The 17,447-nt window shown below is 50.9% G+C and overlaps 1 protein-coding gene and 1 long non-coding RNA gene across 7 annotated transcripts in view; one reads left to right on the top strand and one right to left on the bottom strand.

Moving 5' to 3' along the window:
• Positions 1-5,874, bottom strand: part of UBASH3B (ubiquitin associated and SH3 domain containing B) — a 72,650-nt gene extending 66,776 nt beyond the window's left edge. Inside the window, exon 1 of one of the 2 annotated variants that reach the window (XM_083808687.1) lies at positions 5,524-5,874. In XM_083808687.1, the coding sequence (XP_083664813.1) occupies positions 5,524-5,684 (161 nt within the window). In that variant the 5' untranslated portion in view covers positions 5,685-5,874. The remainder of the gene's footprint in view (positions 1-5,523) is intronic. The other variant, XM_083808688.1, reaches the window with a different exon arrangement.
• Positions 5,875-12,534: 6,660 nt separating this feature from the next.
• LOC310885395 overlaps positions 12,535-17,447 on the top strand; it is a 101,432-nt gene continuing 96,519 nt past the window's right edge. For all 5 annotated transcript variants that reach the window (XR_014574765.1, XR_014574766.1, XR_014574767.1 and 2 more), the window contains exons 1-2: positions 12,535-15,912; positions 16,984-17,172. This is a non-coding gene — a long non-coding RNA (uncharacterized lncRNA). The remainder of the gene's footprint in view (positions 15,913-16,983; positions 17,173-17,447) is intronic.

Genomic DNA, 17,447 nt, shown 5'->3' with positions numbered 1-17,447 from the left:
CTTCAGATCTTTAAAGAAAGGAACAACCTGATAGAGATCTCCCCCCACCGAACACAACGGCCAACGGCTGAGCGCCGCAGTAATGAGCTCTCAGTCCTGCAGCAGAAACGTGCAATAAAGCCAATGGAAAACAAATCCACGCGCAGAGCAGCCGTGGGACGCGGTCCCGAATGGACGGCTGCTGAAGCCCTTCTCGAGTGCACCTTCCTGGCAGCTGCTAACTCAGTTCACATCCCTGCTCCGCGGTGCAGTGCAGACCTGTTGGACCCCCTCCAGCACAGATGTACGGAATCGGTGAGAGGCCTCAGTGCTGAACCCAGCAATTGCGAGAGACGAACGAGGCCAGCTAATTGCTCAAACTGTTGCTCAAGTCACTGTGCAGAGGCTCTTCCGTTAAAGCCCAGCGTGGGCAGGGCCGCGTGCCTCCCGGCGTCTCGCAAAGATTAAACAAGTGCCTGGGAAGGCAGGGTGGCAGCAGGGAAGGCAGGGCTCGTCCGAGTCATCTGCCAAGGGGTGCCTGCTCTTCCTCCTCCACTCTATGGGGTGGAAACGGGCCACAAGTGCTTCCTATGAAGCTGCTGCTGAAACGCGCCCGTTGGTCTGGTGGCTGGCAGGCAGCGCTGGAAACAGATTATTTTTTACTTGGTTTTCTACTGCATGGTCTAGAGGCTCCGTCCAGCCCCAGACCCACTGTCCTGAATGATGAGTACAAAGAGCCTTAGGGGAAGCTTCCGCCTAAACCCTTGGGGCAACAGCACCCAGGTTTGCTATTCAGTAGCTGAAGATTTCCTCCAGTGCAGTTATCAAACTTGGAAACGTGTTCAACATAGCCTTCAGAGCAGTTGCTCCTAGAAACATTTGTGTCCATCAACTTCTTCAACTGAAACGGAGTTTCCCTCCGTACCCCAGGCCAACACAAGTCACTGTGAATCACGAAAATGCTTCTCAAGCTTGGGCTTAAGTGGGACGTACGTGATGCCTACGTTTTGGGCTGGTCCTTTGTAGTGCGGTGAATTTCAGCCAAGAGTATGTGCAGACAGCTAATACCCTGAAGGCAAGGTCGTGAAGGAACAGAAACCACTTCAAAATCCAAAGATTATCTGCAGCACTTTTTCTGTGTGTGCAGTATTTTCCCAAATACAGCTCAAACCCTAGAGGAAGGAGAGATTTCACAGCCTCTCTGTGCTGAAATACTGCTATGTTGCTAAGTCTGTTACTAGGCAAAACATGTTTTAGCAGCCTAGAAAACGTTTTCAAAACACAAGAGAAGATTTTTCTGTTTGTAAACTGGATCCGAACTTCTTTTCTTTGAAATTAATGAAACTATCATACTCCTAAATTCTCGTAGTTACTGAGAAACAAAATCAAACCGGCTCGGCTCTGGTCACGGCCAGGGAAAAAGCGGTCCAGCTTTGTGCACTGACTCCTCTTCACGCCCATGGTGCTGAGTTAAACCCAGGTGATCTCTTGTGGGAGGGAGGAAGAAAGAAACGTGCCGCACAGGGGAAGTGGCGAAGCTGATTCATGGCTAACTGCACGATATTCCTGCCTGTCCCCGTTTCAGGGGGGAGCAGTGTTTGCAATTACGTCTAGCACCAGCGGATCTCCCCAGGAGCAGGCACTGCACACCGAGCCAGCACCACGGGCCTGGCTGCAGAAGATGGCTCCATTTTTTCAGGCCGAGATGACGGGAAGGAACAGCGGTTCGGTTTGGGAAAGCCTTGCCACAAAGGGGCACAAACAGCGCTTATCTCTTAGCTTATCACACAGAGCATGGCAAGCAAAAACACGATACCTGTAATTTAAGTGTTCTGCTTGGGGATGGTGATTTACCTATTTGGAGTAACGTCATGAGCCAGACACTTAGCTTCATATTTCTAGGGCTGGATCTCTGCTGAAACATCACCACGGGGGCTGTGGCTCGAATTCAGAGTTGAATGCAGAAACACGAGCAACATTTTAAGTTTTGTGTATTTATATATTCATGCATATATGCACACCCAGCATTAAAACACAGAAAGTGGGATTTCTACTCGTATTAAATTTGCCACTTTCTGTTTTTGAGGATGTTTTGGACGAGCTTCAATTCCAACATGAAACTTTTAGTTTGTGCATCCCTGAACTCCCAGCTTCCGGAGCCACCCTGACTTCTGCACCATGCAGGCCAGAGGACTTCAGCTGCTTACCCCTCTCTTACTTCCAATACTGTAAGTTTGGTCAAAGGCCTTTCTCCATCGAAAAAATGGCAGTCCATCACTAAATTTTCTCATATTCAGCATTATACAGAGATAAAAAAAAATCTATGCATAATATATAAGTATGTGTACAGTCATAGTAGTTTTAAATGTTCCCCTGTGGTTTCAATGGCCTGTAAACCATAGCGTGCTTCCCTTGCACTTGCTCTCAGTAAGGCTATGAACACGTGTAAAAGATTATCACACAAAAATGAGACATGCTGGCAGTCCGACTAGATCTGTGGGTGCAACCACTGACAGTAAATCCATAGTAAGACGGGGACAGCATTTTGGGTCAACTGGGAAATGACAGCTGTGTGAAATCTCTTCCTAGAGGAAGATCGTTGTTGTGTTAAGGGTCTTGAGACAGTGGGGATCTGGTTAGAGTTTTGTGCAACCTTGGTAAAATGCTTGTCTCAGCGCCCGAATTGCAAAACGGCAATCATAACATCACCTTTGCCTTCCTTCCTGGCTTAAATCAGAAACTATTTGGGATCGGGACTGTCTCCTCCTTTGTGACTAGACAGTACGTAATATAATGGGCTAATTACAAAATAAAAAAGTAATGAGCCTGTGCTGACACTAAGAGCCCCAACAAATAGCTCTCTGCAGTAATAGTCCAAAACACTGACACACAGCGCAGTGGTTTGAGCAGTTGCCATCCGCAGAGAAAAGCATCCACAGGTAGCTCGCACAGCCCTGCATCAGAGCCCAGCTGAACTCCGCAGGGTGGACAAGTAAAGGCTTATTTAATAACATCCTAATTTCAGCAAGAGATCCACAGCAGTTTAGCGCCCGATACCCAAAGCCTAAACATATGTGACATCCTCTCTTGCTTTCCACCTGGCTTGTACCATTTTCCACCCTTAACCGAGCTAGTCTGCATCAACCAGCCAGCAATACTTGGAAATCGCACTGAGTCTTTCACCTCTGATTATTTTAGCACGCACAGGGTGGAAGTTACTTGCCTGAAGAAACCCAGAACTGAGAAAATGAAATGAACACAAGAATCCTCAGCTCCTGTCAGCAGCGCCAGCTCGGAGCCAGGCCGGCCTTCGGAGCTCTTGCTGCTGGTAAAAGCACGGAGAAGAATTATCTCATGCTAACTGTTCTGCTGCAACAAACGCTGACCTGTGTGCTGCTAGGAGTGGAGTTGCCTGAGCTGGATCAGAAGCTGGCCGTTAGGTGATGTGGATACCCGTGAGTGTCCCCGTGCTGTCCCAATAGCGTCCCCCAGAGTCCCACGGGATACTCCCATGGGCACTGTTTGTAAGCAGCGCTCCTCCGAGCTCCTGCATCTCTTATCCAGCTTCAGCAGCCCCCCAACATCAGCAATCCCCCCAGCTTCAGCAGCCCCCCAACTTCAGTACACCCCTCAAATTCAGCAGCCCCCCAACTTCAGCAGCCCCTCCGTCCCCTGCCCCAGTCCCCGGTGGTGCCAGCGGCGATGGCGTTTAGTGACATCCCTGACAGACCCGTCTGACAACTCGGGGCTTTGTTTGCGTAAGCCATCCCAGCAGATGGCCACCACTCCAAGCATCAGCCTGCCTTCTATTTATACGCAGGACCTACAGGCGCAGATCTGCGCTCCCGGCTTCGCCCGGCTCCCGGCCTCCCCGTGGCGCTGCGGGGTGGAAACGGGGCTGGGAGAGCTTGGGGTACGGAAGGGGCTTTCTGCTGAGGCTGCGTTGCACTTATGTCTTGGGAGACAGGGTGCTTCGCCTCCTTGGCAGCTCGGTGAGCTGCTTCACTCGCAATGTGCCGCGAGTTGAACGGCTTCTGGGCAGCAGAGACCAGCAGGGAACATCCCAGTGCCGTGCAGTCCCGAAGCTCCTGCTTCTGAGCCCGCACGCTGCTCCACGGCGTTCCCGTGGTGCAACATCCTTGTCTGGGCTTTTGCTGTTTTCCTCCTTATCTGAATTTTATTGATAAATTGTTTGTAGGATTTCTGGCAGGCTGGAATAGGGCGCTGAGAGCTACTTCAGGCCGGGCCAGCAGAGGACTTGTCGAAGGGGGTCACATCGCAGCGTCCTGAACTCAGCACCGAGACAGCTTTACCCAGCTGGCGGGATACATTTGCAACAAGCACTCTTTGCACTTGGGATATTTTGCCCCTCTCCGTCTGCCTTTCTGCCTTTAACCTTCCCTATCTTGTACACTGAGGCTTTGGTTTCATTTTTTGTCACACGTTAGTTTTCTCAGACAAGAATACGAACCACAGACGTTGTTCCTCAGCCAACGGTGAGGCGAGCCCGGGGCTGACGGTCAGCCTCGATGGCACTGTGGCACAGGTGACGGCGAGTTTCATTCATAGCACCAGGCTGCTTTTTCCCCCTAGCTACTCTGAAAGGTGCACATCCGTTTCTCCAAACAAGCGCAGAGCATGAAGTCACCAGGCTCTTACCATCTTCCTTTGCAGGCATCGTGTATAAAAGCTAAATGTTGATTTCTGTACGTAACTACAGATCACCGACAGACTTAAGGAGCGTAAGTAGGACAAGGGGAAACACACAGGGGATTTTCTGGATGTGCCAGTGGCAGTCTGACATTTCTCCCCAAGAACTGCATGTGTGTATCCCTGTAGTTATGGAAAAACACGGCAGCGAGGCTGAAAAGCCACCGAGTTCTGACTGGCATCAACAACAAAAGGGAAACTTAGACCAGGAAACCTCCAAATCCCGGCCGGCTGCATTTGCATCCTGAAGCCCCCGGTCCCACTTCAGGAGTCCCCATGCTCCAAACTGAACCATTAGGAAGTTACCCTTAGGTTGCTGCCTAATTAATTTCCAGCATAAGCACGCGCAGGGCAATCACACCGGGGCATTTCTCAGCAGGACGAGACCAAACCCAATGCTTCGCGCTCCTGAAATTCCCTTCTGTTCCCCTTTCTTTCGGGAAGATCAACTTGTGCGGGGATTCAGGAGGATCTCCCGGGTGACCGAGTTTCGCCCCGGCGACAGCACCGAGCGCAGGAACGAGGGGCTTTGATTGCAGCTTGGCGAGGGGGGGTGCCCGGAAAATCGCCTTTTTGGCGACCCCGGGCTTCGCCGGAGAGGGGGGGCGGGGGGGCACCTGCCGCCCCCCGGGACCCCGCCACCTCCCCGTGCTCCGTGTCCCCGGGGCGGCTCCGGGAGCGCATCCCCGGCTGCCCCCGGCCCCCTTCCAGCCGCGCATCCCCGGCCGCGCATCTTTAACCACCCCGAAACGAACCGGGGCGGGGGGGGGGGGGGGGGGGGGGAGAGAAGGAAAAAAAAAAAAACAAACAAAAAAAGACCGAGCGGCCACTTACGCCCGGGCTTTGGGGAAGCCCATGGAGAGCAGGATCTCCAGCGACGAGCCATGTTTGATGGTCCCCGCGCGGTGCTGCCGGTTCCGCCGGGGGATGACTTTGCTGTAGAGCTCCTCTTTGGCAGCCATGGCGTGCGGGGCGGGCAGCCCGCGCTGGGCCATCACGCAGCCATCGCCACCCGCGCAGGGCCATGCACACCCGCAGCGCCCCGCCGGGGGCCGCGGCCGGGGCAGGGCCGAGGGGCTGAGCCCTCCTCCGCTCCCCTCCGCTCCCCTCCGCTCCTTTCCGCTCCCTTCCGCGCCCCCGAGCCCCGCCGCCGCCCGTGCGCGCCCCGCGCAAAAGCCGCGCAAGCCCCCGCGGCCGCTCGGAGGCTCCGCGGGAGGCCCCGAGAACCCCCACCCGCCGCCGCCCCCGCTCTTAAAGCCGCCTCCGGGGCGGGCGGGCGCGGCCCCGGCCCCGGGCTGGAGCCGGCTGCTGGAGGAGAGCCCCAAAAGGGGGCTTTAAGGGGGGGGGGGGGCGCGGCGCAGCCCCCGCTCCCCCTCGGCGCCCCGGGGATGCGCTGGGAGAGGGGCAGGGTGCGGGGCCGCTGCTGGAGCGGGGAGGGGAGAGGCAGGCTGGCGTTGGAAGAGCAAGGAGGACGCGCACAAGGCGTTATTTTTGTTTGTTTTGGTGTTTTATTTTTATTTTTTTAATTTTTTAAATTTTTTTTTTTTTTTTTAAGCTCGGCACAGGATTGCCCTCACCGCGCAGAGCAGGCAGCGGAGGGGAGCTCGGGTGCCCTGCACAGCACTGGGGCTCCAGGGGCTCCGTGTGCAGCTCGACACGGCTTTGAAATGGGAGCGCCGCTGGTTAAACTACACCTACTTAGAGGCGAAAGAGTTGCGCTCCAGGTTTTCCACCTCCGTCCTTCCTTTCTGCATCCTCCCCGGCCCTCTCCAGGCCACCACGCGGAATATATGGCCTGAAAGCTTTCCAGTTGCAGGGCAGGGACTGCCCTTCCCCGGTTAAAGCCCGCCGGGACACAGCTCTGCTCCTCTGCCCGCTGCCCTCCCACACAAAAGCTGCGTGTTCCTCCGGGCTGGGTGGGACAGACGCTGCTGCTGCCTCCCTGGTTGCATTTCAGTCCAGATCTCGGGTTGATGTGCTTGGGTGTACACCCAGGGGTTTACACGTGTGCTCTCCAGGCAAGAGACATCCTCCTCCTCTCGCCTCTCCTTTGTCTGTCTCCTGCCATCCCCTCCTGCCTCCGCCGCAGTACGCAGCCCCCTGCCATCCCCTCCTTTGGACAGACAAGCAGATCTCCCCGCTCGTCTCCCCAGAGCGGGCCTAGCTCGCAGGGCGGTAGAGAACAGCTCGAAATCCCATCCCTGCACGTAAATAAAAACAATCGAGAGGCCCCTTTTTGAAACACGGTAGTTTATGTTGGGGAAGGAAGCAATGCTGGCGATGACAAGCCTAGCACCGCAATTATTAGCATCAAGGAAAACAAACAGCCCGCTCCCATTTTGTTTTGTCGGAGGCAGGAACGTTCCCTCGCAGCTCCGGGCTCGTTCCCCTCCCGTGCTGCTGCGGATCCGTGCCCGGCACTTCTTTCTGCTGCCTTCCCCAGAGGTGCAAGGAGGGCAGAGGTCGCTGTGAATTCCCCTGATGTTGCTGAGACACTCGTTCTTTCCTTTGCCCCCTCTATTAATCGCCAAGAGCTTCGTTAAAGTCAGCGGGTGAAAGCAAGGAGCGTGCAGTCATGGATTTCAGCCGTGCTAGACGTTTTGCAGCCGTGATATCAGGATCAGGCACCCAATCCGTTGCATTTTACTGAAGGCAGGGAGTTAAGGATTATTAGTAACAACCAATATTCACGCTGAAACACCACCAGAAGCGTTAGGCACGGACGGGCCCAGCCCCAGCCATGGAGGTGCACCACCGAGGGAGGTACTTCTGGTTCTGGATCTGTGAAAGGGGAAGAGGAGAAGCCCAAAGAGCCACCGACCCAACCCTCCTGCCTCCCCCCAGGCAATTCCCGGGAGGATCTGATCAATACAGATCAATACACAGGAATTTGCAGCCGACAGAAATGTGCGAGGATGGTTGTGTTTTGAGGATGGTTGTGTTTTACTTAACTCCGTGTGCTCCATTTGTGCATGTTTTTTTTTTGCTTGGCCTGTATTGCTCAGTCAGGAAATAACAATAAAAATGTAATTTGTTATGGAAGTAGCTTCCAGGGACTTTGCCCAGATGCAAATCCCTTTCCTTTAGCTGCTACAGATTCGTATAATCAATTAAAAAAAATCACTTTCTACAAGTTATAGTATTGAAATTCTGTTGGTTGGGCCTGAAGACGAATCGCCACAAGTAACCCCACTGGAAGCATCAGCAATGCTACAACACATGAGAAGGAAAAGAAATAGGATGTTTGCACACCTAGGCTAGCTGAGTGCATCCCTGTAGTTAGTCCACCAGTTAAAGTTGCTGCGTACGTGCTGGAAATGTCCTTTTGGGGCCTGCTGAGAACCACCTCTCGTCTTTGTGACTTTAGTGAGTGCCTCTGCGTTGGATCTGGCTGAGCTTTTTTGCATTAGAATGCATTCGGTGAGATAATGCCGCCTCCCACTTTTTTTTTTTTTTGATTGAAAGCTGAAAATGAAAGCTGTCTTAGTGATGAAATAGAAAAAAAAATGAAAGAAAATAAAAGTGGAAAGCAGATTAAGAAAGTGAAACACCTGGAAAATTGTGTTTCAGTCACCCAAAAGAAGAAGAATTTCAGTGAAAAAATTGCAAGGCATGAAAACAGTGTGTATATAAGAAAACTGCGACGTGCGGTTTAGTTTAAAATACTGTCAGGTTTTCACATGAGACCTTTCTCATTTTTTCACGTGGCCTTCCCTCTGCTGGCCTGAACCTAGCGATTAGTCCGGGCGCTTAACTGGGTGCTGTTAATCATTTTCCCGACTTCAAGGCAACAGCTTCCGGGTGCCCCGAGCCGGGCGTGTGTGCAAGTCCCTGCAGCGACAGGCTGCTGGGGGCTCTCTCTGCTCTTCTTTTATTCATTTCCTCAGTGAAACTCAAATATTATCCCTTTACCTACAGGAGAGGGCATTCTTAGGGCATTATTTGTATCACTTCCTTCAAGGGTGGAAAAAAGACAATGCAGAAGTGATCGGAGGGGGGTGCAAAACTGCCCCGCTGGACAGCGAGCGGGAGCCGTGCCGTACACTTCAATGGGAAGAGGTCAGGCTACGAAGGAATCTGAGCCAAATTTAGCCGCCTTTCCAGCCTGATGCTACCTCCTCGCATTGGCATGCGAAGGGTTTGCTCTCCAACAATGGAAATACTCTGAAATAAACAGCACAACAGCAGGAAACAGAGCCGAGGCTTTGCTTTCCTCCTTCACAACTTCCCTCCCTTAAAAAAAGGGGTCAGACGCTTTCAGAAAGTCCTTGCTGAAGACAGGGCAGCCGGATTCTTACCGGAGGAATGGTGCTGGTGCCCTGGGGCCAGGACGTAAGGCTCTTTTGGGGCCAGCGCCCCTGGAGAAGCAGCAGGGACAAGCCTGCCCCTTCTCCCACCCTGCCCTGGAGAAGAGAAAGAGAAAAGAAGTAAGGCAAACAGCGAGCGAGAGCTGCAAATAATTGCAAGATCGCCGTTTCCTAGACTTCTAGCCTGATCTTGCAATTATTTGCATGCCTAAGTCACTTTACATACCCAGGTCCCCCGCATGGCAGCTTCGGGCCCATCTGCAGCTGGGGGAGGAGGGCGGCAGCCGGCAGCCTCCCCTGGATCTCGCTTTGGCCAGGCCGTCCTTGCTCCGTTTGTGGTGTCGAAACGCCTCTGGGGCCGAGCATCTGAAAGCGTTAAATAATTAAAAATAAAAAGAGTCTACCCTAAGCACTTTTTCCCCTCTTTTTTTTGGGCCTCCTGAGTTTCCAAATGTCAAGAAACGGTGATTTATCGCAGAAAAATGAACAGCTGCTGTACACTTGATTTGAAACTGCATGAAAATTGTGTCGGAATCGCTAGTCAGGTTTTTACAGAGCGAAGACCAAGGCGACTTCAGCAACCTTCAGCCCATCTCCTCTGCAGTTCCTAAGTGCTCCCTGGCAGTTCTGTGACTGCTCGGGCTTTGTGCTCAGCACCCATCCCAGCATGTTTGGAACAACTGCAGAGCATCAAAGTGGAAGAACAGCATTCCTGAGAGCAGTTTAATCTTAAAGCCTGAAACTCCTCTGTCCAGCTCTTTTACCTGTTTGGGCTCCGGTCATCGGGCTGGAATGAGCATTTAGCCGTGGCTCTGTCCCGCAGGGATGGTTTCCTTCCTTCGCTCAGCATCCATCTGCCTAGGTACTTAGTGAGCCTCCCCTCCTCTCATCGCCGCAACATTCGAGTCCCTCCAGAGTATTGAAAAACAGAAAGAGCAGCTGGTTTGTGGGAGAACAGGATTCTGTGTTTTGTCCAGGAGGACAAACGCTCACCCTTCACCGCATCCACCTAACCTCAGCCCTCCGCCGTGAGGTTTGGGCTGTGGGATCGCCCCCTGAACCCGAACCCTGTGGTTATCGCCCAGGGGCTGCAGCCCCTCGCTCCAAGCCCCGCTGGCTTCGGCAGGGAGCAGCTGGGGCTGGGTCCTGCGGGACCCCAGCTGGCCGGAGGGACCGGAGAATTTGCTTCTCTGGCTTGGATTTTCTTCAAGCCTGGAGTGTATTTTGCTCATTACAAATAAAACCCGCTTTTATTTCATCATAAGCCTTTCATTTGTGCATGGAGTTGTGGAGTCAAGCTGGATCGCGAGGGACGAGCCAAGAGGCGAGGTGTCCTTGCAATATTTCACTCGGAGAGCAGAGGGCAGGGATGACACCTAGTGCGGCCTGCCTTACTCTCAAGCCCTGTTCTCAGTGTAAAAGGAAGATAAAACAATACATATTTGAAAATGCTTTGAGCTGCTTCTGGTTAGAAGGCAACGGGGGATTCTGTGTGAGGACGACCCCTGGCTTTCTTGCTGGAGGTGCGTAGGAAATGATTTACTGAGCCAGGTCTCCTCCTCTGGAGCCCCGTTCTTCTGGTTTGGTGGCCCCATGGAGTGAGGACACTCCGAGTACAGGACAGCAGAATTTGCCTGCAGGGACCACATCAGCTTCCTTTGGCAGTGTAAGCAGAATGGACTTCCGTGGGTCATTAAAAACTGAACAAACCACCGATGCAGGAGCAGGGAGTGGCTGAGGCTTTGCAAGGATGGAGTTCACCCTCCCTTAACCTCTGCAGCACCGGGTTCTTCATAGGTACAGCAAATAATTGCAAGCAGCAAGGCTTCCTTTTCGTTTCTCCTTGCAGACGTACTCGTGGCAGCAGTGCGACTAACTGGGGAAGTGAGGTACCGCGTGCTGTGAACGGCGCTTGCAGAAGCTCTTCACTGACATAGGTGGGATTTTCAAAGGGAACTAAAGCCACCAGGAAATTAGCATACTGTTATCAAATCCTCCGAGGCTGGCCTGGAGCAGCATGGTTAGCTGGTTCCCGTCGTGGTTTGCTCTGTGTAATCCCGCTCTCTGTTAGTGGGGAACAGTTGAGCAAACAAAAGATTAATGGGCTCTGAGCGTCTGGCCCATGTGCAAGAAACATCTTGAGCATTGGCTATCTTATCTGTTGGATTTCATGTCTGTTTCTGCTACACTTGTATGAATCTAGTTTATTACTATGATTATTTATTTGCTTGGGTATAAGCCAAGAAATAACGAGACACAATAGAAAGCTGCTGGGATTTCCCTGACTCCCACACGCAGTAAAATATGCTGATGTGCTGGAGGTTGCACAAAATCTGCAGCGTTCCTGCAAAGGCCTTTCTTTTTGACTCGTCCTTCTGTTGCAATTAGCACTTTTGTTGTGATTTGTCTAGCTGCATTCCTGTGCCACTAAAGGGGCTCTTGTCAGATTATTTCAAGGAAAACCATATTTCTTTGATTTAATATCGATAAGGAGAGGAAGGGGGGCTTATCGTCGCTTGAAATCTTCCTAAGTCTTCTGTGGAATTACTTGAAAAGACAGAAAGTTTGGTGATTTGGTTTGTCGCAGAGACGGTAACAACCTAAAAGCAGCCGAGTGATTCTAAGGATTGCTTTGCTTCCTTTTCTCATTTTTCTTCAGTTATTTGTGGCTCTTAGCTTTCATCTTTTTGGATGCTGCAGCAGCCTTTCAGTGGAGAACAGAGGGAAAGCGCTTACCAGCAAAAGTGAAAACGGTTAATCAGCTTTCGTGAGGTTTGTTGAAACAGAAATAATAAAAGATCAATAAAGCAGGAATGGGAGGAATAAGCAAAAATTGAAGAAATCTTTGTAATGTAGTCATCAAACATACCTAGGAACACAAGAGACCAATTTTTAATGTTTTTGATAAGAATTTTATCTGGAAGACAGCACGTTAATAATGCACACCTTTGTGTTACGGAAGAGGATTATTTTACATGGACGTGTACATCCACTGTAGATGTATTTCTGTGGCATGATCCTCCTTAAAGACGTAATTTCAATATGAGCGAACGTAATCCAACCTCCTGCTTCAGCTGCAAGTGTTTGCAATTTATTTCATATTTAAATCTTCAGTATGCGAATGGCTAAAAGATTGAGGCTGTTCTCTGTAAATTAAATTCCACCGTGTGCGGCTCCATGTATAGCTCCTTGCAATCACTTACTAAAATGTTACATTCCTACTTAGAGCATAAATTTACATGATGCTTTGATTTCAGCTGCTACTGTCTCTATCTGGCTGAGCAATGCAGCAAATTAAATACGCTCCGTCCTTTCGGCCAAAACTCTCATCTCTATTAATGACACTTAGCATAAACCTTGCTCCTGTCATCTGCAAAAAGAGTAACTAAGATTTACTGGGTAAGGCCACAGTTCTGGGAGTGCACACATTTATTTTTTTGTCTTTCCTGCTCAGCGTAGCCCCTCTGCACTCCCAGCAGTGAAATCAAGTCCGTGCATCAGCCTCTGCTGGACGGGGGCCCAAGGTAAGACCCGATGCCGTACTCAACACATCACGTAAAAATCAATGCGTTGCTTTGTCAGTGCTTTGTAGTTTTGTTTATCCAGCCCTGCTAGTAGAAGTAGCTTGCAGCCGTATCATCCTCCTGGTGTTTCTGGTTAGGATTTTGAGGGGTAAACAAAACAAAGCAGGCAAACAAGGAAAGAAAAGAGTTCCTGTTTGCAAATAATTTCCCATCTGTTTCTCATTCTGTTTGACTCCGGGGAACATTTCCACACTGTATACATCTCATTTTAAAGAACATGAAGTCGAGATGAATGCTTTGAGCTTCCTACTCCTGAACTGGATCCCTCTTCCACTCGGTGCGTGTAGACGGCCCCCGGCCCTGCAGGGATCCTGGCTGTTAGGCTGGGCTGAGAGCGACCCCGGAGTAATCCCAAGTGAGCTCCAAGCAGCTGCCTAACAGGAGAGCTGCAGGGAAGCGTTGGCCAGCTCAGAAACCAGAAAGAGGAGAAGCTGGAGGTGTGATTGCTGTAGGGCTCGGTGGCCAGGACAGGAGCCCAGGGCAGGAAGGAGCTCAGAGGCTGGCGAATATCGTGTGTGAGAGCCATCGATGCAGCTGCGCAGGAGCTTTCAGGCCCAGCAAACTCAGGAGCAATGGCCCCTTCAGGTCGTGGCCGAGGGAGAGATGCTCTGCGGGGAAAACCTGGTAAGGAAGCACAAGAGGCTTCCATCTGCTCAGGAGGGGGCTTCTGGGGACTGCTGGGCTCCTGCAGAACTGGAGAAGTAGAGAAGGAGGCTTTCCGTCAGCAAGTGGTAGCTTAAATGGTTGAATATAGACAAGGAAATACACGGATAATTAAAAATATAACTTAAAAAAAAAAACCAACGCATGTCCCAGTTGAATTTAACTGTGGGCTTAAATGAAAGTATTTGCTTAAGTAGTTGGAGACTCTGGCTACCAAGACGTCGTGCACGCAGGCTGAGCCTGCAGCACTGCTCACTAAGATGGCCTCCTTGAAGCCATGTAAAGTAAATGAGGTTTTTCTTGGGTCCAGGCATCTTTGCAAGGGGAGGGAGGAAAAGGCGCTACCATGAAAAGACCCATCTCTTTTACACCAGGGTGTGATCACAAACCTTTGAGCCAAGGCTGAAGAAAGCCTGGTGCTCTTTCCCTGCAATGGGCTGGATTTTGGTGCTGCACTTCCCTCTTGTGTTAGCTGCTAATACTGTATTTCCTCTCTGCTCGCAGAGCTGCGTGCCCAAAAGGCTTGGGGAGAGCCTCACATCCCTCCAGACTGTCCCCCAAAACCTCGGTCTGCTGAACTTTCAGAATGGGGTACAGCTTTTGTTTGCCTTTCCTTGATTTTCTTCTTCCCCAGAGTTGCTGGAATACTTGAATGATTCCCCATTCAATTTTTGATTTTTTTTATTTTCTTGAGGCAGGAGCCCTATTTTCAGACACCGAATACAGCGTGAGATGATTCTGGCCAGCCTGCATACCATATGGCTGAGGCCCCAAGAAGAGGAGTTGCCCTGAGACAGTGACATTTGGTCTTTCTTATGAAAGAGAGGTCCACGTAAGGACAGATTCCTCCCAGGAGGGCAAGGTCCCGCCTGTCCTTTCACGCTCCATGGAGTTTAAACCAGCCTGCAAACAATATTGGGCAAATCAGGGTCCAGTCCTTTAACTATTAAGTCTGAAGTGTGATCGCACACCCCAATATTTTCCAGGCAAGAGATGGAAGTGATGAGGTTTTCTGTCCGCAGCTGCATTCCAGCACATTTTTCTCATTTTTGCTTTAAAGAAAAATCATGTAGAGGTGAAAGCCCCAAAACTACAGCCAGTCCAGCAAACCATTTCTCACCGGGATGAATAAGAAGGTCAGAGCTACTCAGTTACAGTGGGACTAACTCTCTTTTTTCCTGGTCTAGCTGTTCCTAAGCTCTTTGCCAGAGGTCAAAGTCTCAGACCCACCAACATACCCATAGAGGTATTTCAAAAGGGGGATCTGGTATGGCATGTATGGAAATACTCCTTTATTTCTGAATGATTTCACTGCGTTCTGCACAATATTTGAGTGCTTTTTTGACAAATCAGAGAAACCCAACAAACCGAAACACATAGTGGTGCAGCAGATGGGGCACAAGATGAGGCATCCTCATAACGTATACAGGCAGATGCCCGTCTTCCTCCCTCAGCTCTGCGTTTGACACCATAAGGAAGGCAGACATATGAGTTATGATCAGCTTCCCTGACTTAGCTGTGCTGAAAGGGACTTCTACCAGCGAATATCGTACAGAAATATTTTCCAGTCATGTCTTCAGGAGGCTGAGAGCTGCTCTGCTGAAATTTACGTCTCCATGGTGAGATGCCGTTACCTGTTTAGCAAAAGGTCCCCTCGGGCATGTGAGTATGGACTTTCTTTCTGTTTTTTCCATACCAAGTAGGATTGCTTGACGCTATTTGCTGTGCACCGTGCTATTGATTTGGAGCAGGGCCGAGGAAGTTTGCAGCAGGTCAGGTAAAGAGAGACGAGAGCACTTGATTTTAATGCAGACCTCAAATGCCTTGTTTCCATTTATCCCTCTCTTTGAAAACCTGGCAATTATTTATTACAAAACAAGGAGGGGAAAAAATGAATCAAGGTGCAGTATCTGCAGGCCAAGCGTGTGATGGAAGATGAGGTTTTCAGACATGACGTGAGACCTTTAAAAGGGCTGCAGTAGTGTCCTTAGCTGGAACGGGATCCTGAGCCAAACGCTGCCTCTCGGAGCGCTGCGCGGGGCTTTGGCAGCGGTGGTGGAGAAAGGATTGGGGCTGGGTAGTGACGAATGGCCATCCTCGGAGGTACACGAGAGCTTTCAGCATAGAAATAATAAAGCCGAGCCAGTCTGATCCACAGCAAGACATACTGAATTAACTGGCTTCATTCATTCCTATGTGCTCTGATTCAGCTTAGGAGTTAGCATTCGGCCTGCTTGCCGTCCCATTGAGTCTGGGCTGAAGATGTCTTATTTTCTGCCTTAAACTTATCCCCATAAGAAGGTTAGCACACTTCTGACCAGGAGCAGCTGCATTTCAGTAGCAATTACAGGATTACAGCGAGCCACCTCTTTCCGTTTTGGGGCTGAATCAGACTTTTTTTGTGCAAACGGGTCATTTTCAAGAAATCTCTTGGAAATCCTGAGTCCCTGCAGGACAGGGTGAAAGCACAAAGCGAGCTGACGGAAGCCAGAAGTTAACTTCTGTGCCAGGCTCCGCACAAGTGTTTGCTGTTAACAAGAGATGAGCCATCAGGCTCCCAGCAGACAGCCGTGCTACCCTATAAAAGCAGCTACAGGGACACAGCAACTGTTTTGGTGAATCAGATCTTCCTGGCTTTGGGGTGGAAGAACGTAGTAACTCAAACCCAGGTTTGTTTTGCTTTGCTTTGTTCTCACCCCCTCCTTAGAGCTTTGTCAAGTTTTACTTCTTGTAACCTGGCCTCATTAAAGCAGAAAGAACAGAAGCTTTCCAAGGAGGGGAAATTCCATTCATCAGCTGGCAGTTCTGGGTGTGGGGTGATGGCATTTCTGTTGGAGAGGAGACTTGGTGATCAGCAAACCCATTTGTGGTGTGTGATTACAGCAAACACTGGTGTTATTTTGTTACATACAGACTGGAGTCCAACGTCCCCTCTGTTTGTTGCAGGAATTGCTAGGAAGAGAGATTTGGGATGTGCTTGCCTGTAAAGTCCTGGTTTTTGGTTGCTGCTCGAGCTGCTGGCCTGGCCTGGGTGGCTTGGAAATAGTGTAGCTGTAACTGGCATTTCAGCTTGCAAAGCTGGTACCTGCATTATAGCTGAGCTTCATCCTCTGGGTGTTTTCCAGGAAAGCTTTTGGAAATGACCCTCTCAGTGCGCAAGGGACCTTGAGTTTTTTTTCCTGGATGCCCTATTGGAGATCAGTAGCAGCTTTCCCATAATTCTTACTAATTTTTAATGGATTTTGGGTTGGGATTCTGTGTTTTTTGCCTCACCAAAGCCTGGTTTGCTAACGCTTGTGCAGGAGGAAAGGGTTTGGCAGGGGCAGAGTGAAGGTCCCCTTGTTCCCTGTAGCTGCATCCAGCTTCTGTGGGGCTGGGCTTTGCAGGGAGCCCATGGCACCTGCAGCAGGCTGGGCAGCTTGGGTCCTGGGCACACATTTCTTCAAGGGATGGTGTCCCTCCTTCCTCTGCGGTGTTGTGGAGGTGCTGAGGAGCCCCTGCACGTCAGCCTCATTAGAAGTCCCCTCTCCCAGGGACCTGCAGGTGACAAAAGCAGCTCAGCATCCAGACACCTTCTGGCTTGCCTCCCTGCTTAGAGGGGCCGGTGAAGCCCAGCAGTGCAAGGAAGGCCTGGAGACCTTTTTTAGACAGAATGTAGCTTTTTGCCCCATCTAGTGGGTATGCCATGTATTGAGCCTGCATGCGAACACTAATTCCAGCATTCATTTCTCCTGTTGCAGTTTGCAATCCCTGATTTTGCAATCCCTGGTTTTGTTCTGGCTGTTTCGGAGCAATGCTTGCACGTGTTAAGCACGGAGATCCCGGGTTTTTGGCACAGCTGAGCTCTGGTGCTGCCTTGGCAGAGGTCCTGCAGGAGGTGGTCGTCCTGTTCCCCTACCAACAGCACGCGGCCCCGCGAGGAGGAGTGTGCAAGTGCCTGGGGAGGCTGGTGTGGGGTGGAAAGGGAGAGAGAGGGCAAGCTGGTCACCTCGGTTGCTGCTGTTGTAGTGTGGTTCTCGTATCGGTGCTGCGCATTGCTCGTCCTCGTGTGATGAGCTGGGGAGGTCTTGGCCCTTCTTCACATCAGCTATGTCTCGTGGAGGAGGTTCCTCCATTAAAACCCAATGCTAAGGGTTTGCTCATGTTGCAGCTTTAAATGGTGCAAGGGGACTCTTCAGAGCACGATGAGGATATTTTGGGCATT

Source organism: Anser anser (assembly GCF_964211835.1).
Source record: "Anser anser genome assembly, chromosome: 22".
Classification (NCBI taxonomy): domain Eukaryota; kingdom Metazoa; phylum Chordata; class Aves; order Anseriformes; family Anatidae; genus Anser; species Anser anser.
The sequence above is the reverse complement of the archived record's forward strand: the minus strand, read 5'-3'. Positions and strand labels throughout refer to the sequence as shown.